The sequence below is a fragment of the Marmota flaviventris genome, chromosome X (assembly GCF_047511675.1).
Source record: "Marmota flaviventris isolate mMarFla1 chromosome X, mMarFla1.hap1, whole genome shotgun sequence".
NCBI classification, from domain to species: Eukaryota; Metazoa; Chordata; class Mammalia; order Rodentia; family Sciuridae; genus Marmota; species Marmota flaviventris.
This window is the reverse complement of record NC_092518.1, coordinates 102,661,460-102,686,873: the sequence shown is the minus strand read 5'-3', so window position 1 is coordinate 102,686,873 and position 25,414 is coordinate 102,661,460. Positions and strand designations below refer to the sequence as shown.

Here is a 25,414-nt window from a genome sequence, read left to right as displayed (position 1 = left end):
TTTAAAAAATATTTTTAGTTGTAGATGGACACAATGCTTTGTTTATTTAGTTTTATGTGGTGCTGGGGATTGAACCCAGTCCCTCACACATGCTAGGCAAGTGCTCTAAAACCAGCCCCTTTGTCTATCATTTTTATAATTCATGCATAAAATTATGTTAAATGCTTTGAAAATTCCAGTCTGTTCCTATCCTGAGCATTTTATTCATTCATTCAGCAAACCATTCAATGAGTACTGGAAATGTGTCAGCTTTTGGTTAAGGCACTAGAGATACAGAAATAATCTCTGTTTCCTGGTTGCCATCTCTGAGCTGGTTTTCTCCACCATACCCTTCTGCTATGATGCTCTGCCTTACCTCATGCCCAGAGCTATGGAGTCAGCCAACCATGGACTGAACCTCTAAAACCATGAGCCAAAATAAAATTTTCCTCCTTAGGAAAGAGAGACATAGACAGAAATTAATAAGACCTAGTACTTAGAGTACTCAGCCATGTTAGTTAGCTTTCTGTTGCTATAACAAAATACTTGAGCTAATCAACTTAGAAAGAGGAAAAAGTTGTATTTCACATCGGAGTTTTGGAAGTTTTGGTCATGGCTGTTTGGCCCTATTGCTTTGGAGCCTGAATCAAGGTCACATCATGGTGGGGAGTGCACAGCAGAACAAAGCCATTCACCTTATACCCAAGAAGCAAAAGATAGAGGAAAAGACTGGGATCCCACAGTCCTTTTCAAGAGCATACCCCCAGTGACCTGAATACCTCCCACCAGGATCCACCTCCTAATGGTTCCATCATTTCCCAGTAGCACTATGCTGAGGGACCAAGCCATCAACACATGGTCCTTCAGAGATATTCCAGATCCAAACTATAGCAACAGCCTACTGGGACAAACAGCCATGTAAGTCAGACATGATTAAAATACACCTGCGAAAGAGTTGTCCATATTCACTGTGTCTAATCTTTCTATTCTCATTCTCTCTTTTATTAGGGGCGGGGTGGGTACCAGGGATTGAACTCAGGGGCACTTGACCACTGAACCACATCCCCAGCCCTATTTTGAAGCTGGCTTTGAATTCGTGATCCCCCTGCCTCAACCTGCCTAGCTGCTGGGATTATAGGCGAGTGCTACTGCATCCAGCCCATTCTCTCTTGAATATATTCCAGTTAGGCTTTTGCCCCACACCACTCAATAGAAAATTCTCTTCTTATGATAACCAGTATAACCTTCATGTCTCTAAATCCAACAACCAATTCCCAGTCCTCATCTTATCTGGCCATCAACTGCTGACCACTCCCTCCTTCTTGATACATTGCCTTCACTTAGCTTCCTGGACACCACACTTTCCTGGTTTTCTTTCTACCTTACTGCTCTTTCTCAGTCTTCTTTGCTAGTTTTCCTCTTCCTCTGACATCTAAATGTTGGCGTATACTTGGGCTGAGGCCCTACTCTGTCTCTTGGCTTTAAACACCATATGTGTGATTTTTTTTTTTCTTTTGGTACTGGGGATTGAACCCAGGGATTCTCCATTGAGCCACATCCCCAGTGCTTTTTATTTATTTTTATTTTTTTAGAATTTTGAGACAGGGTCTTGCTAAGTTGCTCAGAGCCTTGCTAAATTGCTGAGACTGGCTTTGAACTCAGGGTCCTCCTGCCTCAGCCTCCTGGGATTACAGGCATGTGCTGCCATGCCCAGTGCTAAGATTCACTTTTATTTTTATTTATTTTTTTTTAAATCTATTTTTAAATTTTAGGTGGACATAATATCTTTATTTTTATGTGGTACTGAGGATCAAACCCAGGTTCTCATACATTCTAGGTAAGCACTCTACCACTGAGCCACAACCACAGCCCCTAGGATTCACTTTTAAAGGCTTCTATACACATTGAGTTTTATTCAAAACTTTTCTCCAGAGTCATGTCAGTTTGTAAACATCAAAGCCACAATAACCTACTTTGATGGTTGAAATGTTTTGCTTCAGGAGTAAAGAATATGTTTTTTTGAAAAATGCTTACATTAAATAATACAATTATTATTTTTAATTTCTTTTGGTGGTGGTGTTGGGGATTGAACCCAGGGCCTCGTGCATGCGAGGCAAGCAGTCTACCAACTGAGCTAAATTCCCAGCCCCAATTATTATTTTTAAAAAGAATATTCTGCTGTCATGTATACCTAAATAGAACAGATAAGAAAAAAAGAACTTTAAGAAGTAGAAATAAAGTCAGGCACAGTAGTGTATACCTGTAGCCCCAGCTATTTGGGAGGCTGAAGCAAAAGGATCACTTGAATACAGGAGTATGAGGTGAGCCTGGGCAATATAGCAAGACCCTATTCTGAGGGGGATGTGGGGAGAGGCAGGCAGGCAGAGATAGACAAAAGAAAGGAAAAACAAAATTAAGAGTCTGCTAGCTCGAGCAAAGAGGAGGTCAGAACCTTTCAATTTGTCATTTGGAAGTGATCTTTATCTTCTGTAGATGTGCAAGATTCAACATGAAGACAAAGCTGTCTACTTTCAAAACCATCTGAGATGTATATATGTGGAAGGCAGTTGTGATAGGCTTGAATCTCTTGGCAAATCCCCAATAATCAAACAAAAAAAGCCAATTGAATTGGAGCAAACAGACCCTTCTATCCTGTGAGCCACATGACCCATATTTCTCTTGGCATAGCCATGACCCAACTAGATGTCATTCTACTGCTGGAAAGTCCCTAGTCTGCAGTGGGGATATTCACACAAGTGGCTTTAGGCTGCTGCCCTTCCAGCACAGCATGCTTACAAGATTATTTCCAGTCCCTCCAGAGTGAATGTCTTCCATTTCAGCAGCAGGCCAGAGTGATGATTAGCTGATCACTAAGCCTGCCATCACCATGGGGGGAGTGGGCAAATGACGGCAGGTTAGTATTCTGCTTGGGCAGAGAAAAGAAACAGTAGGTTCCTGTGTGGCCACTGGGGTAGAGGTTGGGGAAGTCTAAAGGGCCCACCCAGGCCTGCTCGGAGAAAGCAAGTTAGATGCAGATGAACAGAACATGCTGCAGCTGAGGCCCAGGATGAGGCAGCCCCATGCAGAACAGCCATGGCCAACTTTTAGAAGATCCAACTTTGAGAGTGTCATCTTGACTGAGGGCGAGAATGTGTAGGACCAGCAAAGAAAAAGATTTGGAAGATGACAGTTTTTAGAAGGCTGGGAATATCCAGATATACTCAGGACTTGTTTATGGTGGCCTCTCAGTAAATGCCTATTAAACTAACCAAACAAAAGAAAACGAATTCTCTTACCATCCCTGCTCATCATTAGCTATAGAAACTGAGGTTTTATGATCTTGGCTCGTGTGTGGGTTTAGAGTAAACACAGGAAATAAACACACCTGGACTGGCTTTTATAGTTCAAATCAGGCCTTCCATGCTATGCATAGATTCTGAAGAGATGCTGCAAGCTCATAAAAATACCATTGATTATGTGCCTGGCTCTGGATCTGCAATAACCAAATTCAATCTTTTCTGTATGTATATGAGGTAGGCACACTTCTCACTCCCATGTTTTACAAATGAGAAAGATTAGGCTAAGAGAAATTGTGTGGCTCACCTGCAAGAGTAAGGGGCAGGCTGGGATCCAGAGTCCACACTGTGACCCATTGAGCTTGTGTGTCCATTAGAGCCTTATTGTGAACACAGACACTAAAAACAAATAATTGGCAGCTATGTGGAAAAAAGGACATGAAATTGGTGCTTCATTTCCAAAGCTGGCTGGAAGCCAGTGCAAAAGTCAGCAAACTTCAGTCTCCCTATCCTCCTCAGAGCAGGGGCTTTCTATGCATGCTCATGGCTAGAAGCGGGGCTTAGCTGGTTGACAACAGGCATTTTTTTGGACCCTTTTTCTTTTGGGGGGGGGCTACCAGGGATTAAACTCAGAGGCATTCAACCACTGAGCCACATTCCCAGCCCTATTTTATATTTTATTTAGAGACAGAGTCTCACCGAGTTGCTTAGCACTTCACTATTGCTGAGGCTGGCTTTGAACTCATGATTCTCCTGTCTCAGCTTTCTGAGCCACTGGGATTACAGGCATGCACCACTGCACCCAGCTGGACCCTTTCTTTCACTTTCCCCTACCACTGTCTTCACTTCCACTCTGGGTGGAGGGAGGTGGGCCGAAGCTCCTATCTTAGCTGCTGTTACTGTTTAGGTAGAGCACGAGGAAGCCTGCCTAGCACAGGTGGTCATTTTGATTTCCAGGCCTTTATCCCTTCAAAGTAGTAAGTCAGCTAGGACCAGGGAAAAAGGGCAGAATGATTTTATATTTAGTGGAATTAGGAAGGCTCCTCCTTACTCCCTCCTTGCCAGCTCCCTAGGGACAGTCTTGTTTCCATGATCAACAACTACCATCCCTGAAGTATTTAGGGCACTGTATACCTTTTGGAAAAACAAAGGGGGAGAGTTTTCCTTTTCCTTCACTTTAACAATGAGGTTTAAAAAAGCTACCTTGCCTAAGGAATATCCAGGTATCCACCTGGATTGGAAAAGCATCCTTTTTCTACAATAGCGAAGGCAGTGCCACTCACTTAGGCAGAAGTTAGTCCTCAAAGGGAACAGACCTCAAAGCAAGATGACAGCGAGGGATTAATTGAAAATGCAACAAAGGTAAGGTTCCCATCGTCTCTCACTACCCTTAGAGATCAGCCCTCAGCAGTGTTTCTACTTCCACACAGGTAAGTCGGCTCTGTTAGGAAAACAGAGGTCTGATCCTACTGAGAATAGGTACTATGCCAACCAAGAGAGGTTGCAGGAGGCAGAAACCCTGAAAATCTGTTAACATGTCTTACCAAGGGTGATGATAACAATTTTCTCTCTTCTCTTGGGGCTTTGTCCTTGCTCCCCCAATGGCTCAGAGAGCCAGTGGGGCTCTCTTCCCAACCCTTCAGAACAACCATGGTCAGTTTATGACTGGCCAAAGGGTCTGTGGCTGTTGAATGATCTATGCCTGTGGCTCATTGTTCCTCATTATGATCTGATCTGATGGCTTCAAGTCAAAGCTGCCAATTTGGCCAGCATTCTGTTGCCAGGCTGCCAGGGACTAAAGCAAGCCCTAGGACAGCCCCATTTTCCTAAGATTTTTTTTCTTTCACTTGAGTTAACCATTTCCTGGCCAAAGTCAGGCCAATGTTATGGTCTGAAGGTTTGTGTTTCCTCCAAATTCTATGTTGAAATCCTGACCCCCCCCCCCCCCCCATGTGATGATATTAGGAGGTGGGGTTGCTGGGAGATGAGTAAGGTATCAGGGCTCCACCCTTCTGAATGGGATTAGTACCCTTACAAAAGAGGCTCCAAGGGGTGGCTTTGCCCCTTCCATCATGTGAGGACACAGAGAGAAGTATACCCCCTGCCACCTCCCCCGCCAGAACAAGGAAGCAAACCCTCACCAGACACCAAATCTGCCTTGACCTTGGACTTCCCAGCCTCCAGAATTGTGAGAAGTAGATTTCTGTTGTTTATAAGCTACCTAGCTTGTGGTATTTTTAACATAGCAGCCTGAAGGGATTAAAACAAGGCCCCTGCCTGTCAGCTTCTGAGCTTGCATGGTATTATTTTTCTCAGCTTCTTTTGCATGGAGGATTTCAGCTCCCAGTTCTCAAGGTGTGTCTTCCCTCTCTCTCATCCCTTACTCCCACACTAAGGGCAAGGGAACTAAAGTAAAAATTAATCAATTACCTAACGTGTAGGAACAAGTCCCTGGATTCCTGGTCGACAAAGGAAGGACCTAAGGAAGGAGAGACCCAGGTTCAAATTCCAGCTCCACCACTTACCAGCCATGTGATTTTTGGGCAAGTGACTTACCCTTTCTTGCCTCACTTCCTCATCTATAAAATAGGAATGATAATGGCACTTATTTTTTAGGGGTTACAGAAGATCAAATGCATTAAGAAACATCTTGTACAAATTAAATGACAAATATGGTAGTTAATATTATATCACTACAATTTCTTAATCTCAGGGGAGGCACTCCTGTCATTATCTCCCCTGACATAACTTGTCCCCATGCTTATACCCCTGACAAAAGCTTCTCCACCAAAGAAGAGCACAGATTTCCATACATTCATTTAGATCTGGTCACATTTACTGAAAGCAATCAACTAACAAATATAAATTTGATGATGCTATAATTTTCCAAGAAATTCCAGGTACCACACATAACAGTGAGAGGCTAGATGGAGAGAGAATATAAATCAAAATGGTGTGAAGTTTTTTGTCTTCTGTCCTTTCAGAAAATTTGCCTGCCTTGAATTGTTATCAGCTGTTTGCTCTAGGCTGCACAGAACCTGACTGCTAAGGTAGGAGATGGAAGATGTGCATTGTCATAATGAAGCACATAGGCAGTCTCAGGCAGGGGATAAGCAGAGGTTTCCTTGGGCTGAGGAGGAGGCAGGCTTGGATGCCTTCAACTAGGGTAGGTACAACCATGTGGACATGGGGCTTAGTCAGCAACAGCTAAGGTTGAATTTTATACTTGCAGCAAGATATTCTAAGCCCACCCTAAACTTATTTTTTATTTTTATTTATTTTTTTGGTACCAAGGATTGAACCCAGGGGCATTTAACCACTGAGCCACATCCCCAACCCTTTTTTTATATTTCTAAATTTAGAGACAGGGCGTCACTGAGTTGCTTAGGGCCTCAATAAGTTGCTGAGGCTGGCTTTGAACTTGCAATCTTCCTGTCTCAGCCTCCCAAGCCACTGGGATTACAGGTTTGCACTACCATGCCTGACTTAAATTTAATTTTTTTTTTAACAAGTATGAAGTGCCTGCCATGTGAAACTATGTATTGTGGGGATATATAAATGTGTAAGACATACATCCCATAGACAAAGAGCTTGCAATTTAGAGAAAATAAGGAACACAAAAGAATGTAATATAAGGAAGCATGTGACCTGGGCCATAAGGGAGCTTTACAGGTTGACTATCCCTTCTCTGTAATGCTTGGGACTAGAAGTGTTTCAGGCTTTGGATTCTGGAATATCATTACATGTAATGATATCTTGGGGATGAGATTCAAGTATAAACATGAAATTCATTTATGTTTCATGTATATCTTATTTGCACAATATGAAAGTAATTTTATGCAATATTTTTAGTGTGCCTGCATTTTTGCTGCAGCCCTTTATATAAGATCAGGTGTGGAAATTTCCACGGGGATGTCCTGTCTGTGCTTAAAAAGTTTCGGATTTTGAAGTATTCTGATTTCAGATTAGGGATGCTCAACTTGTAGCAGGAATGAGCTAAGGCCATTGAGAAGAGGGAGACTACTTCTGCTGGGGAAGTGAGTGATGACATCAGGAGGTGGCTGTGACAGTGAAGAGACAGCAGAGCAATGGTGCTGAGATGGGAAAAAGTGGGGGCATGGAGAGAAATGCTAGGGAAAAGAAACTGGCTGCATTAGAGGTCACATACAGGCTCACAGCATCAACTAAAAGGAGTTATTCAACCATAAATCTTTTGGAACCAAATAACTGTGCTCTTGTGTGTGGTGTGGGGGAGTCCATGAAAACCCGGAATCCATAGTTATAGATGGAGCACGCTGTTTGTTAACTCAGCCTCTTGCCCCAGAATCCCTACCCTCGTAGTCTGGAGCAGCTGCCCTGTGATTCTACTTCCATCAAAATTAGATAGCTGTTTTAGGAAAGTCAATATATTTATCAAACAAACGCGTTAGATCCTGCGACAGTAGGTCAGGAGAGACAGCCCTCACTGAGGCAAACTCAGAAGAGCCTTTAAGTAGACAGTAGAGATGCTGAAGCACAAGGAGCCATGTGAACAAAGGCAGGGTGATTGAAATGTAGAACACACTTAGTCTTCAGGGATTGGGTGAGGGGGACTAAAAAGATCACTTGGGTGAAAATGGAGGCTTGAGTAGAACAGAGGTCATTAAAAGGCATGTTTTGTTTAGCCCAGTCAGTACTTAATTGTTATTTGTAACACTGAAAAACTGAGAGACTTACATAAAAATCTGGATTTTCAGCACCCTTGAAAACTAGGCCTGCATTTTGAAATGGCAGCCATCCTTTGGATAGGAGGGGCTTGTAGCTTGCCTGCAGCCTCCACTGGCTCATTTCATTCCTTTCTGCTAAACATATTTAAATGCTAATCACATTTTGTGAGCCCAGTGAAATTGAGCTCTCCAAAATGCTTTCAAACGCCATGATGGCTTGAAGCACAGGATTATTCTTTAGGGCTGAGTGTGTGTTCTCTGGGTTACTCCACATTCTCTTTTCCATGTTACTTCTAAGTTCCTACAGACATTTGATTTTGCAACTCCTGATACAAAGGGCCTCTGTGTGATGAAGATGGCAAAGTTGGTAAGGGAACATGCCAGGCCAAGGGGCTCAGACTTTATTTAAGGGCAATAAAGAAGGACCAACACAGGCAGATCTTAAGAAAATTTGTCTGGCAGAAGCCCATGGGCCAGGCTGGAGGGGAATGAAATGAATATTGACCTTGGAGACAAGCTACCTGGGCTTATATCCAGTTCAGTTACTGGCTGGTATACCAGCAGGCTGCAGAACCTTTCAGTGCCTCAGTCTTCTCATTCATAAAATGGGCTCAATAACAACAGTGCCCACCTCATAAAACTGTAAGGATTAAATGAGATAATGAGCATAAAGCACTTAGGACACTGCCTTCTATATCATAGTGTTTGATGTTTATGATCATTTTTAGAATGAATCCTGGAGACCAATTAGAAGATTGCTGTAATAGTGTAGATGTGAGCTGATAAGATTCTAGATTGGGGCAGGGGGCAAGAACAATAAGAGACCTGTATGGGAGAGTTAGGAATGAAGGAGTAACTGGGCTTAAGGATGACTGGGTTGGCAGAAAGATGGTCAAACCTAACTTCTGGATTTCCAGCCTGCCTAACTGGGACAATGATCGTATTGAAATGGAAAACTCTGAAAAAAAAAAAAAAAAGAAATGGAAAACTCTGGGAGGAAAGTTTTTGGGGACAGAGAGGTCAGTTTGATACATGTTAAATTAGAGATGATGGTGGTGACATGATGGCTAAATGCTAATGTCTGGCACAGTGTGAGAACTATGGTATTGGGGCTCAGGAGGGAGGTCAGGCTGAAGATAGAGACTGGAGCATGAGAAGCAACCATGTCCAATCCAGCAAGGGCAGCTCAAGGTGGAAACCACCTCACCTAGATATGGAAGCTCTATTTGAGCAGGCTGGGGCCTCTGTTTATTCACTGACCATGTGTGTTCTGCTCAGTCAGCTGTGCCACTCGGATACTACCTTTGTCCTTCATCTTATGTGCTTTTAGTTCAAATGCTGACCTGGCCCAATGCTGCTTACCTTGTGAGCTGTGGTGATGGGGTCAAAGTCCACTGGGGTATAAAGCAACAGGCTGACACTTGGTTTTATGTTTGATGAAATGGAGACACCTAATACCGGCAACAGGGGAGGGTACTGAGCAGAGTTGTGCGTGGACCACGCTTGGGCCTGCTGCCTCCTTCCTGATTCTCTCAGAAGGCCTATTAGGCTCTAAGGTTCCTGCTTTCTCAGCTGCTTCCTGGAGGTTCAGGACAGTGTTTCTCCACCTGTCTACTTCTTCATATGCACCTGTCCCCAGAACCATATTCTGGTGACTCCCTGGTCCTTTTTAGGAGCCCATAGATTAATTACATAAATTAATCTTTGACAGTATTTCCCCCTCCATACTTGTTTTCTCAATACACTAAGTGCTGCCAGTCTCTTCTGGCCCACATCTGGGCCAGCTGTGGGAGATACAGACAAAAGGGATGTACCTTGAAGAGCTTGGACTATAATGTACAGAAATTTGGAGAAGGGGATTTCAGGCAGGGTGGTACACTAGGTGGAGGCATCTCAATTCATTTGTGCACAGGGTTGACCCACCCCCTCCCATCAAAAACATTCTATCAAAACATGCACATGCATAATTTATTTACCTCTCCATTCTCTAGCATGCCAGACAGGAGCCAAGGTAAGAAAAAGGGGGAAAAAAGGAAAAAAAATGAGTGTAAGCATGGTGAAGGAAGGGCTCAGGTGGTTAAACAAGACTTCTGATTACTGTCATTAATGTTCAAAAGAGTTCCAACCTGATGTGGCATTAAATGGGTAGATTGTGTGTATATGTGTGTATCTGGATAAAAGCATATTAGGAGAATGAGACATTCAGACAAAGGGGCTAGTCATCGTGGGGGATGAGAAAAATTCCCTGTCCAGTTGCTGGTCCACCAGACACCTGCTACTGATTTGCTTGGTGCCAGGCAGTGCAATGGGGAAGGCCACTGGAATGCAAATGTTACCATTAACATGGTTTCAGGTCACAGCAGCCTGGTTGTCCTGCAAAGGTCACTTATTACAAATTCTGCTGGCAAACACTGCCTGCTCCAGTGAGGCAGATAGTTCTTAAAGTTCTCTCTTCTTGGTGAATTTGGATTTTGTGGTTTGTCTGTTGTCATTATGAGGATAAGGATAATAATTGGACAGAGATCCCTGAGATACTGGCTCTAGTACCCTCAGATGGTGCTCAGATAATTTCCATTTACTGCAGCGACACCTAATGGCCAGAGAAAGTAATGCCATGTTTGCATTTAAAAGCAGCCTGTGATTTTATTTGGGGTGTTAATTTTTTAAAATATAGTATGGACAAGGTATTATTATATTTATTAACTCATGAAAAGTAACAGTTTGAGGGGCTTGGGCTGTAGCTCGGTAATAAAGTGCCTGCTTTGCATGTGTGAGGCACTGGGTTCGATCCTCAGCACCACATAGAAATAAATAAAGATACTGTGTGTTCATCTACAACAACAACAATAACAACAACAAAATAAAATTAAAAAAAAAAATAAAGTGGGCTGGGGATGTGGCTCAAGCAGTAACGTGCTTGCCTGGCATGCGCAGGGTGCTGGGTTTGATCCTCAGCACCACATAAAAATAAAATAAAGATGTTGTGTCCACCAAAAACTGAAAAATAAATATTAAAAAATTCTGTCTCTCTCTCTCCTCTCTCTCTCTCTTTCTTAAAAAAAGAAAAGTAACAGTTTGACTGCAACACTGAGAATTTTATTTCTATAACCTTACATGACATGATATTCATAATTAGCTGCTGATCCTATTTTGTGAAGCAACACAATTGTCTCTTTGGATTTTTAATTTTTACAACTATCATGATTTTGAATTTATTAGAAAGCTTTTATTGAAGCTCTTTGTATGCATTATCTAGAAGGTTCCCATAAAAGGGAAAAGATAATCAGGATTGCCCTCAAATAATCTACTTCTAGTGTATCTTACCCCAGTTCTTGGCAGATTGTTGTGGTCAGTATGTATCCTAGTATAGAACACATCCTTGGCTACATTCTCCCAGAGGAAGTCACTATTCTAGCTCCCAGTAAGAGAAAGGAAAGCTAAAGGTTTATGGAGAATACTGAAACCCCTCAGCTCCACATTTAGATGTCAGTGAACTTCATCTGAAACCTTTCTCACAACAAGTCCTAATCCCCACCACTCCCCCAGTCTCAAGGCCTTGTTTTTGGACAGGACTGCTAGGGGAAGGAAGCTGAGCTCACCAACTTTTAACTATGCATAAGGAATACTAAATTATAAGAGGTGGCAGAAAGTGCCCTTATTATTTCACTGCCCTTGGCAGTGAAAGAAATTCTTAGGGCCAGGATTTTGTGGTACTGGGGACTGAATCCAGGAATGTACTATCTCTGAGTTACAGCACCAGTCCTTTTTTAAAATTTTATTTTGAGACAGGTTCTCACTAACTTGTTGAGGTTGGCCTTGAACTTGTGATCCCTCTACCTCAGCTTTCAGAGTAGTTGGGAGTATAGGTATGCAACACCACTCCTGGCAGGGCCAGGATTTTTAAAAAAATGAGTAAATGCTTGTAGTATATCATACCTCCTTCCCAACTTATCGCTGCTCATTTTATGTTTCCTTCCCTTCCTTCCTTCCTTCCTTCCTTCCTTCCTTCCTTCCTTCCTTCCTCCCTCCCTCCCTCCCTCCCTCCCTCCCTTCCTTCCTTCCTTCCTTCCTTCCTACAGGGATTGAACCCAGGGTAACTTCATCACTGAGTGACATCACCAGTTCTTTTTCTTTATTTTTATTTTGAGATGGGGTTTCGCTGTGTTGCTTAGGACCTTGTGAAGTTGCTGAGGCTGGCCTTGAACTTGGAATCCTCCTGCCTCAGCCTTCAAGTCACTGAGATTATGGGTGTATACCAGCATGCCTGGCAACATTTTTTTTCTTTTTAAAGAAGGTATCTTTTTTAGAAAGAGCATAAATACCATCTGAAGAAAATACCTTTTCAAGGGTTGAAACATATGAAATTGCCATTTGAATATGTCAAAATGTGGGATGCTGGCAATTTCATTTGGTTCAACCTAAAAAAAGAAAGCTAAAGGATATATTATATTCCTGAAGAAGATAGAAAGTTTGACATAATTTATTCCATGTTTATAGTTTAATATAAATAAAGTTCTAAGCACAAGGTAATTCTAAAGTTTATCAGGAAGAGCAAATCACTGAGAGTAATCAAGGAAGTGTTTTAAAAAGTGCAACGAAGATAAAAGCCATTTTAAAGCTATAGTAATTGAAATAGCATGGTACTGGCACAAGAACAGACTGACAGATTAACGGAACAGAATATACAGCCCAGAGATAGAGACCCTAGAATATTTCTAAACATTTAGCATGTGGCAAAAGTCAAATTACAAAGTAAAAGTTATTAAAAAATAGTGCTTATGGGGCTGAGGATATAGCTTAGCTGTTATAGTGCTTGCCTCACATGCACAAGGCCCTGGGTTCAATCCCCATCGCCACACACACACAAAAAGGTGAACTAAGAGTTAGATGACTGCCTCATATCATGCCCCAGGTAAATTCTAAATGCATTCAAATGTTAAGTGTGAAAACTATGACAAAACATATTTAAAGAACATATAAAGCCAAGCTCAGTGTCTCACGCCTGTAATCTCAGCAGCTCTGGAGGCTGAGGCAAGAAGATTGCAAGTTTGAGGTCAACCTCAGCAACATAGCAAGGCCCTAAGCAACTCAGCAAGACCCTGCCTCAAAAACAAAAACAAAAAAAAACAAAAAACAACCAAACAAAAAAAACAGCTGGGGATGTAGCTCAGTGGTAAAGTGCCCCTGGGTTCAATCCCCAGTACTAAAAACCAAACACCAAAAAGTCAACATATAAGTGAATAATTATTCATAAGATTAGTATGAAGTAGACCCTTTAAGCAGAAAAGCAAAGTTAGAAACAAAACAGTAATAAAAATACATACAACAAAACAGCAACCCAGGGCTGGGGATATGGCTCAAGTGGTAGTGCGCTTGCCTAGCGTGCATGAGGCACTGGGTTCGATTCTCAGCACCACATAAAAAATAAAATAAAATAAAGATATTGTGTCTACCTAAAACTAAGAAAAAAAAAAACTCAGAAACCCATAAATAGAATTAGAAGCCAAATGTAAAACTGGGAAAATATGTGCACTGTGTGACAAAAGGTTAATACCTTTAATATATAAATATTTCTATCAATCAATAGAAAAATCTGTGTGTCCTAGAAAAATAGGCAAAGGACACAAAGAGAAAATTTATAAAGAAATACAAAGGGCCAAATGATATATGGAAAATGTGCATCCTCACTTAGAAACAATAAGATACCATTTTTTAGCTATATGATTTAAAAAGTAACAATAATATAGGTTGAGAATTTAGAAGATGAATCACTTTCCCTTACTGCTGGTGTAAGTGTAAACTTACAAATTTCTGCAGAGTAAATTTCATTAAGAGCCTTAGAATAATTTATATCTTGTGTCTTGTTCATTAATTTCTAGGAGTATATCCTAAGAGTACTATCACAGGTCTGAAAAAAACATAAGGGTTTTCACTGCAATGTTATTATACTTTAGAATTTGAAAAAATTACTCTTAAAAAATGAGAAACTATTAAATATTTTCTGGCACATCAATTTGGTGGAATATTATACGATAATTAAATACTTAACAGCCTGGAGCAAAGCTCATTATATAATAAGTGAAAAAAGCAGGAAATTCATTTTTATTTACCATCAAGACACAATTCTATAAAAAGAAATAATCTTACATATATTTACATATATACTTATATTTATACATACATACATATACATAAGAGAAAAACTCTTCATCATTATAATCCATGGAGTGATGGGATGGGTAATTTCTATTTTTATTTATTTATTTTGAGATCAGATCTCATTATGTTGCTCCAGCTTCTCTCACATCTGTGAGCTCAACTGATTCTTCTGCTTCAGCCTCCCAAGTAGCTGGGAACTACAGGTATGCCACCATGCCCACCTATGGATAATTTATTGTGGTTTTTTTTTGTACTTTTATATATTCCTCCAATTCCCTATATCCTATATGCATTACTTTTTTTTTGGTGGCCAAACATATATAGCATAAAATTAACTATGTTAACCATTTTAAGTATGTGTATATAACTTTTAAAATTAGAAACAATGCTATTAATAAATAAGTATGCACTAAGCAGCCTCTCAATTTGCACCCACACTACATTTATAACAATGTGACTGTTATTTATCTGGTCAGGGACAGGGAAGAAACATAACCCAGACAGATGAGAAGTGTCATAGACTGAAGTGGCAGAAATGAATGTGATCATGTGTGTTTGTCCAAAGGCAGCTTTGATAGATAAGTACCTTCAGGCTTTTTAGTGCTGAGGTAAGCAATGGCCCAGATCAGCAGAGAATACTACAAAGTAGAAGCAGGAAGTGGGGAGGGGCACTGAGCAAGCAGGCGGACAAGTCAGTCACATGGAAAAATGAATGACTGAGACTAATAATTTAAAATTGCAAGTTGAGTGCAGTGGCTCATGCCTATAATCGCAGCAATTCTGGAGGAGGATTGCAAGTTAGAGGCCAACCTCTGAAACTTAGCAGTGGGGTATATGGTTATGGAACAGAATAAAGTAATTAGCTCTGTCTCAAAATAAAATAAAAATAAAAAGGGCTAAGGATGTAGCTCAGAGGTAAAGCACCCCTGGGTTAAATTCCCAGTAACAAGAAAAAAAATTGCATTCAACTGACCCCAAATTCATTTTTATGCAGCTCTTCAGGAATATATCAATTATATAAATCAGGAATTGTCCAGAAGAGGTAAAGGAGGGAGACAAGCAAGCCAATGGAGGTGTAATTTTAAGGGAGAGATCTTGATTAAAGGAATATGCAAAGCCTCAATCCTGCTTGGATTGGGAGCCTGCTCCTATTATGCACATGTGGCTATACTTCCCCAGCCTTATTTGTACCAGTCTGATTTTTCTTTGATCAAAACTGGCTCATTCTAGGATAAACCAATTATTCAGTTTGAAAGCTCTGCTACTAGGCTTGCCTCTATGGTCTATAGAAAAAAATGCAAGTTTCCCCAGGTAACAATTAGGACAATGCATGGTCAATCCCACTAAGATGTGGCCTATTTTAACCATTAGTCCTGCAGTTAGTCCTCAGTGAGGGCGTCAGGGACTAGTGGATCCTTGCTGGCTAGAATTGTTGGCTTATTTGTCCTAGGCAGTCAATTCACTGAGGCAAGGTGCACTGATGAAGCACCTATACTACTATGTGAATCTTGGAGGAAGGAGAATCACAATGATGTATCCAGGAGGAGAGGACTGAAAGGGGCCTTATTTGGAAGCTTCATAAAAGACTGAGAACAGAGTATGGTATCAGGTGGCAGCTTGGGCTCAGGCCGAACAGCCCTGAGGTTAGCAGCAGAAATGCCACAGAGTTGGGGTTTGCATAGTATTTGCACAAGCAGTCATGAGCTCCTCGGAAGTCTGGCATTACTTGGGGCTGGTATTCTTTGCTGTTGTTTTTATCCACCCACAAACACTTCAAGGCATCGTCTCACCTGCATCTTTCTCTTCACGGTGTCAAAGGGAAAGGAGAGGGTCTGGGTCACAGCAGCAGCCAGACAGACAGTGGTAAAGTTCTGCAGCAGAGAGAACTGGTCTCGGGGTCTGTTCCAGATTTTCTCCAGGTTCATGTAAACAAGAAGGGAGCCCACGGAGAATGGAAGAGCACCTGCAAAGCAACAAGAGGCTGCTGTCTGAAGAAAACAAAGTTTAGGAGTGGGGTATATAGTTATGGAACAGAATAAAGTAATTAGCTCTATATGGATTGAACAGTCTGTTAAAACCATATATATATATATATGGTTTTAACACACACACACACACAATTTTTGTACCAGGGATTGAAACCAGGGGCACTTAAAGACTGAGCCACATCCCCAGACCTTTTTATATTTTATTTAGAGACAAGTCTCCCTGAGTTGCTTAGGACCTTGCTAAGTTGCTAAGCCTGGCTTTGGACTTGCAATCCTCCTGCCTCAGTCTTCTGAGCTGCTCAGATTACAGGCATGTGCCACCATGACTTCTATATTTTGATAGGGGTTGTATCATTAATCAAAATGCATCAAATAGTTCATTATAGGTGAAGGTTTGTGTGCACTTTACTGTATATAAATTCAACATAAATACAAATGTAAATATTGAACTTGAGTTAATGATATACATTTTCAGTGTTCAGGGATGAAGGATCAAGTGCACTGATGTTCAAAAGTTACATTGAAATTGTCAATAAAAAGATGAGGGATGGGGTTGTGGCTCAGAGATAGAACGATCCCCTAGCATGCTCACCTAGATTGTGTGAGGCACTGGGTTCGATCCTCAGGACCACATAGAAATAAAATGAAAATATCAAAAAAAGATGAGCTGAAGATTAGGATGGATAGATATGTGATAAAGCAAGAATGCTAAGTGAGCTGGGTATGATGGCACACACCTGTCATCCCATCTATTTGGGAGGCCAAGGCAGGAGGACCAACCTGGGCAACTTAGTGAGACCCTGTCTTAAAAATAAAAAGGACTGGGGACATAGCTCAGTGTCAGAGTGCCCTTGGGCTGAATACCCAGTACTGCAAACAAAAACAAACCCCCACAAAACAAAACAAAAACAACCAATCCCCACCTCCACCCTGGCAAAATGATAAGTGTAGCATCTAAATGGTAGGTATATGGTGTTTATAAGTCTTCTAACTTTTCTGGGAGACTCAAATAAAATGTTGGGAAAAAATCACTCCCAGAAAAGGAAAGTTAGTGGGCAGCACTTAAATTACATTTTGGAGCTTAGAAGGGACTGGTCTCTAGCTAAGAAAGTGTTTTGTGAAAACTGTATTTGGGGAGGATATCTGACCTTGCTTTTGAGAATGACACAGTTTTATCAGGGCCCAGTGGGCACGCTACCTTGTGAGGCATCCTCACCTTTCTAGTAACTAAGATGGTGAGACACTAACACAATAGGTGGCCCTCTTACAAACTTCCAGAAATTGGGCGACATCTTTGGCTTACAGAGGGACTAAATTTCTCCCCCAAAATGAGATTGAAAAGAGGAGATAACACAAGTGGGATTGCTTATCTTTAGATCAGGTAATATTTATTTAATGAACATATTAAAAATGAATCACCAACCTCCCTTTTACCTTTATTCAGAAAAATTTGGAGAGTTCATGGTATGTGCTGGGCCCTATGCCAGGTGCTGGGAATACAAGGGTGCAGGCCAATTCCTGGAGATAGTTATCACTGAGGGCAAAAGATCCCAGAAAGGGCCAGGGTTGTGGCTCAGTGGTAGAGCACTTGCCTAGCATGTGTGAGGCACTGAGTTCGATCCCTGGTGCCACATAAAAATAAAAACAAATAAAATAAAGGTATTGTGTCCATCTACAACTAAAAAAAAATAAAAAAAAAAAAGATCCCAGAAAAACTAATAAGGGTATGGTCTCTGATATGCATCATAATAGGGGCCTATACAAGATGCTTTAGGTACACAAGGATTGAAAGGATTCGGTTTGACTGGGAGAATGAGGAAGGACTCGACAGAAGAGAGATCTTTTAAACTTGGTCTGGAGGAATGGGTAGGAGTTCATTAGGCATAAAGAGAGTGGAAAGGCAGTTCAGGCAGAGGGAATAGCATGTATGAAGGAATAGTATTTCTGGGAAACACAAGTCCTGTATGGTTGCACATGAGTGCAGGTGGAGGCATGGCACCAGATGGGATAAGGTGAACTAGATTGGCAGGGGCAGGTCTGAAGGATTTGAAATGCCCTAAGGAGTTTGAGTTTTCCTCCTTAGCTCAGAAGAGCCAAGGAAGGCTTAAAAAGGGCAGGTGGTGAAACAAATGCACTTGAAAAGATCATGCTGCCCAGCAGCAATGTTGAGGTCTGCTTTTCTACCAGTATAGCTGAACCACTTGTATTCTGTACTCCTCTCTTCCACGGAATGTGACTGGCCAAAGTTTAGGAGTGGGGTATATGGTTATGGAACAGAATAAAGTAATTGGCTTTATATGGATTGAATTCATACAAACTTGACCTTGGTGAAACTGATTTCACTGGTTATAAAGGTATGTAAAACATTCACATATGCCAGAGAACATAGCCTTTTCTTGAACAAGGTGAAATGTTCCATCTTACCTAAAACAGTGAGGGAAACCCCTCGATAAAGGGCCAGGAACCCTTCCTGTTGATAAATAGTAGAAAAAGCATGGAAGATTCCCTTGTAAGTCGGTTCCAGCATGTTCTGCACAATTAACCGGGTTTTGATGAGGTCTGTAGGATATGTCACAATGGTGGAGACTATGCCTGCGAGACTCCCAGCCACAATAGAGCTCTGCTGGGAAATATGGCCTGAGTCATCTGTGAACAGCCCAACAAACCTGGGAGAAAATAGGGAAAATCCCAAAAGAATCAGATATGGATTGTGTTTACACTACTTCTCAAAATAAGTGCTTTATAAAGTGGTAATTTCTACTATTAGAATTGATGAATAATGTATTTAAATCCTATATTTTTAATTCTAATTTGTTACATATGACAGCAGAATGCATTACAATTCATATTACACAGATAGAGCACATTTTTTTTGTATCTCTGGCAGTATATAAAGTATTTTCACACTATTTGTGTCTTCATACATGTACTTAGGGTAATGATATCCATTTCATTCCACCATGCCCCTTCCCTTCCCCTTAAATCTTATATTTTTATAATGCTAGTTAGCAATAAAGAAAAGATACCTAACCCTTTTATTTATTTCTACCATAAATTCTTCCCACTTCATTTCAAGCAGTTTTCCCCTTCTGCTTTTTTTGGGGGGAGTACCAAGGATTGAACTCAGGGGCTCTCAACCACTGAGCCACATCTCCAGCCCTATTTTAAATTTTATTTAGAGACAGGGTCTCATTGAGATGCTTAGCACCTAGCTAAGTTGCTGAGGCTGACTTTGAACTTGAGATCCTCCTGTCTCAGCCTCCTGAGCCACTGGGATTACAGGTGTGCGCCACCCTGCCCCACTGCAGTTTCCCCTTTTATCTGCATATCTGTCAAGTCTAGCTTGCCTGTGAGGTATAAACGCACAGAAGTACTTGGCAAATACTAAATTGGAATGCACTCTCTCAGTTCTGTTAAAACCTAAAAGGAATAGAATTTCTTGAAATGACGACTTTGAGCATCCCAGAAATTGAGTTTTGAAAATATAGATTTAGTAATGTTAAAGTTTTGTAGGAGGTCATGGATTTGGATTGAGCACCTATACTGGGCCTAACAGACCTGATACAGAGTTTAACCATAGTAACTGGGCTTTCGCTGCAGATGGTCCTATAGCCAGTTAGTTAACTTATTAGGCTATAAATAATTAGCCTTAAGGTGTAACCAACTGATTAATTGATTGACTAGGCTGTAGCTAATTAAGTTGTTTTCTAGGCTTTCCTTCTATTGTACTATAAATGGTGTCTGACCACACTGTTGTTTGGAGTTTGCCAAGCCTGCTTGATTCTGGGAGCTGTTTGATATGTGAATTTTGTATTTGTTTTGTTCAAATAAGCTCTACTGACTTTAATTGATCTACAGAATTTTCCTTTTAACAATAATTATAAAAGAAGATGCTCTGTCTCAGTAGTTACCAGAAAAATGACAAATAAAACAATGACAAGATACCATTTATCACCAAGAAGATTAGCAAAGGTCAAAAAAGTCTGATAATGTGAAATGATGGTGGGAATTGGCTTTCAAATTTGGAAACAAGTCTCACCCATTGCTGGGAGGAATAGAAATTTGGCCACTTTGCAGTATCTATCGAAACTGGAGAAACATCTATCTTTATTCCATTAATTCCATTTGTAAGTGTACATTCTAGAGAAACCCTTGCAAGTATATATATGAAGACATACTACAGTAGTATTTATAAATATGAAAAGCTCATGCAAACTAAACTTCCATGGGTAAGGAGATGGATAAATTGTGGCACTGTCATACCATAGATATTAAATAACCATTAAGATGAATGAGCTTGGAACTATTTGTCAATATAGATAAATCATAAAAGCATAATGTTGAATGAAAAAAAGCAAGCTGCAGTGATATATAGTGTATGATAACCATCTATTTAATTTAGAAACCCTTACAGCAATGTCTTATACTATTCATGAATAAACATATATGAAGAAGTATGAAAATAAACCTCCAGGAAAGAGGAGAAGGAATGGGACTGGAAATGAGAATGAAGAATTCAGCTTTTTCTGTTACATCTTTTTGTATCTGAAAAAGAAATGTGGCTGCCCAATGCAGTGACCCATACCTGTAGCCACTCAGGAGGCTGAAGTGGGAGGATCACTTGAGGCCATTCAGTTTGAGTGTTTGGTAGACTATTCTTTTTATCTTTCTGCAGTTTTACAATTTAGTTAAAATGTATTTGGGTGGAGTTTTCCAAACCACAACATAAAGCTTCTCTGTTACAATTCTTCTAAGAAGGGCATCCCCAGTCACAAGGGCCTATCCTGGCAGAAATCATTATAAGGGGACTTTTCATCCACTCTCTGGCCAGGAAGCAAAGGGATTTTACTCTTTGCTGATGAGAACAAAATACTAAAGGGCTTGAAGTCAGAAAAAAATAATATTTTCTGCCAGATAGTGGAAATAGGGAGGGAGATAGTGAAGGTTTGAAATATAAGTGAACATAGCTAGACTAACATAAGTGTTTTATTTATTTATTTATTTATTTAAAATGAGCGCATCCCCAGTACTTTGGCTTTCAAACCTCTAGCGAAGAGGTTATTTCTTGCTCATTCAGCTGTCAGCAGGCCTGGGCCCTGTGCATGATGAGTGACTGTTAAGGTGAAACCATCTTAAAAGGTTCTAGGCTAACACCTCTGCTCCTAGAAAACATTCATTGATTAAACACATCTCTTCTGAGTTGTAGAACAAACAATCCTTTGAGTAAACCAACTATTTTTTTGGAGGGGGAGTACTGAAATCAAATGCAGGAGTGCTTTATCACTAAGTTATGTCCATCCCCAGCCCTTTTTGACACAGGGTCTCAAAAGTTGCCCAGGTTGGCCTAGATGCCCTTCAATAGATGAATGGATTAAAAAAATGTGGCATTTATACACAATGGAATATTACTCAGCACTAAAAAAATAATAAAATCATGGCATTTGCAGGCAAATGGATGGCATTAGAGCAGATTAAGCTAAGTGAAGTTAGCCAATCCCTAAAAAACAAATGCTTAATGTCTTCTCTGATATGAGGGGGGTGACTCAAAATGGGATAGGGAGGAAGAGCATGAGAAGAAGACTACCATTAAATAGGGAAGAGAGATGGGAGGGAAAAAGAGGGAGAAGGGGAGTTGCACAGAAGATGGAAGGAGAACCTCATTGTTATACAGAATACATATATGATATTGTAATGAGAAAAAGAAAAAAAAAGTGTGTCACATTAGATTGGATAGAGAGGAAGAATGGGAGAGGAGGGGAGGAGTAGGAAGGATAGGAAGGGCAGCAGAATAGAAAAGACAATATGATTGATTTATGTACATTCCATGTATGTATTATATATCAAAATGCATTCTATTGTCATGTATGACTAAAAAAAATAAATAAAAATTAAAAAAAAAAGTTGCCCAGGTTGGCCTCAAATGTTCAATCCTCCTGCCTCAGCCTCCCAAGTAGCTGGGATTACAGGTGTGTGCCAGTGCACCCAGTGAGTTAACCAACTACTTTTTAATAATGCATGTAACTGAAGCTGGCATTCACCAATATACTATTTGCCTCATTCTTACTGTCTATATCCTTCCTCATTCCTCTCCCCTCTCCCTTGGCACTGCTGTCAAGTTAGAGGGGTAGGGAAGATACAGGAAGTGGAAATGCTTGACTGGATGTTGGCAGCAGCTGGAACAACCTAGAAGGTGGAGTATGAATTGCCAAAAGAGACATCATTCATTCTCATTGTCCCACCCTTATTCCCCATTCCACTTGGCCACTTCTAGGACACTGATTAATTACACATTTGTTGAATATCCATAATGTGCCAGACACTGTGCTAGCTCTCAGCATAGATCATATATGAGAGCTGAACAAGCCTGATAAGGAAATGACTAATGGAACAACCAGTGGGAAACAGGCCCTTGGTCCTCTCGATGACTTGAACTAGAAGTAGAACCTTATCTTATATCAGTCTATTTTATAAAGTAGGGTCTTACTATTTTTTATATATTTATTTTAGTTGTAAATGGACCTTTATTTTATTTATATGCAGTACTGAGACTCGAACCCAGGGCCTCACACATGCTAGGCAAGTGCTCTACCACTGAGCCACAACCCCAGCCCCAAGTAGGGTCTTACTATTAAATATACAAAATTAAAAAGAAGAACCAAAGGTAACCCTTTCTTCTCAGACTCCTATCATCTGACATAGGGACAAGGAACACCAATCTCCCATTAGAATTGCTAAATCAAGACAGGCAACCCTGATTGGCCACCAATGACATTATCCTGGTCCCTACATCTTAAATGCTTGTCTGATTGGCTGGGAATGCTGGGGTTCCCATTTCTGTTCTTCCTCCCACCCCCACACATACATACATGCACAGAAGCTTCCCCCCCCCCACCCCGGGGAGTCTGGATAAGCTAGTGAACTGCAGTAACCCCTTCCTTTCAGCCAGCACAGACATTCCACACACCTTGGATACGTGTGATTAGAATGGCTAACACTTCAACCTAACACAGGCTAGCAGCAAATGTAGCCAAACACATGCTCATGGAGCAGTTGTTCAACAAGGAAATGGCATTGGTTCTAAACAATTTCAGAGCTGCAGGGACCCAAACCAAAGTTTAGATAGAAAAATAAAGTTGAGAGAGGTTCTTCTATTTGATGTATTTTTAAGCCATCCATTGTGTTATCTATCATTGGTTTATGACAGGAACCTACCTACTGATAGACACTATCAAGTGGACTCTTTTGATCTTTAATTTGAATAAGCAGATATTTCTGCTGTGAAATGGTGGACAGAGCCCTGGAGTGGCTTCAGGAGCCAGAGGACCCAGTTTTAAGTTCCAGCTGTGTCATTGTGTTTGCAGACAAGTGGCTTAAGCACTCTGTTTCCTGAACATGCCAAATGTTTATGCTTTGTTCAAACCCACGAACAGAAGCAGTAACATTATCCCATCCACCTGTTTTATAAATTTGTCGTCAGGAAAAGAGCAGAAATGAGTCAGTATAATGATGAATCATGAATATCATCTTTAGGTAGGAAGGATGACATTGTGATTAATCAACCACTTTGCTTTCTGGCTATGCCTTGCCATTTATTGAAATACTTCTTTTTAGCTTCCAGAAAGAAAATAATCCTGCAGGAAGAAAGATATTAGCAAATCTAGCTCATGTAACCCTCTGTTCTCCCATGCATTGTTCTCTTCTACGGTCACTAGCCTATTTCAGGTGCCCTCAGTTGCCATGTGGACTAGAGCAACAGGTTCCTAACTGGTCCTGCCACCCTAACCTTCCTCCTTTCTAGTCATCCTACCATGCTACCATATGACAATCATTCTACATGAACTGCTTTAATCACAACACTGCCTCCCCCACCCTGCAAAAAAATTTCCCACAGCTAACCTTGCATACCAAGTTGAATCTAAATTCCTTAATCTGATCCTCCAAGATCATATCCCAACCTGCCTTTCCTGCTGCATTTCCAGTCATGCTGCATGCCTTCCCGCCTCTGGCCTTTGCTGACATTACCTGCAGTTCTTTCTCCCGATCTTTACCTCAAGGCCAAACTCAAATCTTTTTCCTCCTCTGTGAAGTCTTTATGCCTTCTTTGTTTCTTCCCTCATCCAAAGTGCACATTTCTATAGCACTTTATCCACAACAATTATATGCTACTTCATATGTTATGGTTAGAGATGCACCTACTAGTCTACTGGTCTTATTCTTATATTACTCTGTAAGCTCTTGGAGGCAGAGAGATCATCCCCTCCCATCCTTGCATTGTTCCCAGCATTATGCACACAGTGAGTACTTCATGTACCCTAAGTAAATTAATGTCAAATAAATTTGGAGAGAGGGGTGGGGAAGGGAGAGTGAGGCGGCAAGATGGAATAGAAAGAGTATGAGAAATGGAGTCAGAGAGCCCCGTGGTAGCACTCAACTCTGTCACTGATGTAGTATACCAGTCTGAGCCCAATTCTGCATCTGTCAAATGGACATAATTCTTCCTGTCTAAAGACCTTACAGGGCAGGAGACAGGAGTTGTAGAAATGTAATGATACACATACACACACACGGTGATTAGCAGAAAAGCCACAATACTTGAACCTGCCTTTTGAAATTCTGCTTCCAGTTCTGTGGTACACATTTCTATCCCACGCAAAGGAAGATTTCCATATCACTTTGTGGAGAAAGGGTGAGGTGAGGAGAAATTCAATTATTAAAACCTAGAAGAGATTATTTACAGACTGCAGGCAGATGTTGCTGAGGGCAAGGGGGGCTGTGGAGGGAAGACAGCCTTGACAGATATGGCACACAATCCTACCCATGATTCTCTCCTCAGAGAAGGAGAAGGGAATGCTCCTCCCAGACAGAAATAAAATGAATGCCAGCTGAGAGGACTCTGTGAGAAAAATTTTGTTTGACATGTCAGGTGAGCCTTCCAAGTGACAGCATCAAGGCAAAAATCCTTTGACTGTTAGCCACCAAGGCTAAACTATGAGGTCAAGGCTCACCAGCTCTTGAGACTGGAGTTGTAGCTCAGTGGTAGGGGCTTGCCTAGCATACATGAGGCTCTGGGTTCGAACCCCAGTGCTGCAAACAAACAAAAAATCACAAACAAATAAAGACTTATCTGCTCTCTGGGCTATGTGCTGTTTGTCTAATTCAGAGACAAGGCCAGTGTCCACTGAATAAGAATACAAGGAGCATCCTTCCAAATACAGAAACTGTTCCCTTTCCTAGAATGCCATCACTTCCAGTTTTCTTTTAGGCTGCTTTTCCAGTTCCAAGGCAA

At 41.0% G+C, this 25,414-nt stretch overlaps 1 protein-coding gene across 2 annotated transcripts in view; it reads right to left on the bottom strand.

Annotated features, from left to right (window-relative positions):
* Positions 1–25,414, bottom strand: part of Slc25a43 (solute carrier family 25 member 43) — a 44,267-nt gene that overhangs the window by 17,740 nt on the left and 1,113 nt on the right. For both annotated transcript variants that reach the window (XM_071606467.1, XM_071606468.1), the window contains exons 2-3: positions 18,553–18,794; positions 15,931–16,103 (exon numbers count right to left, since the gene is read on the bottom strand). In XM_071606467.1, coding sequence (XP_071462568.1) covers positions 15,931–16,103; positions 18,553–18,794 — 415 coding nt within the window. The remainder of the gene's footprint in view (positions 1–15,930; positions 16,104–18,552; positions 18,795–25,414) is intronic.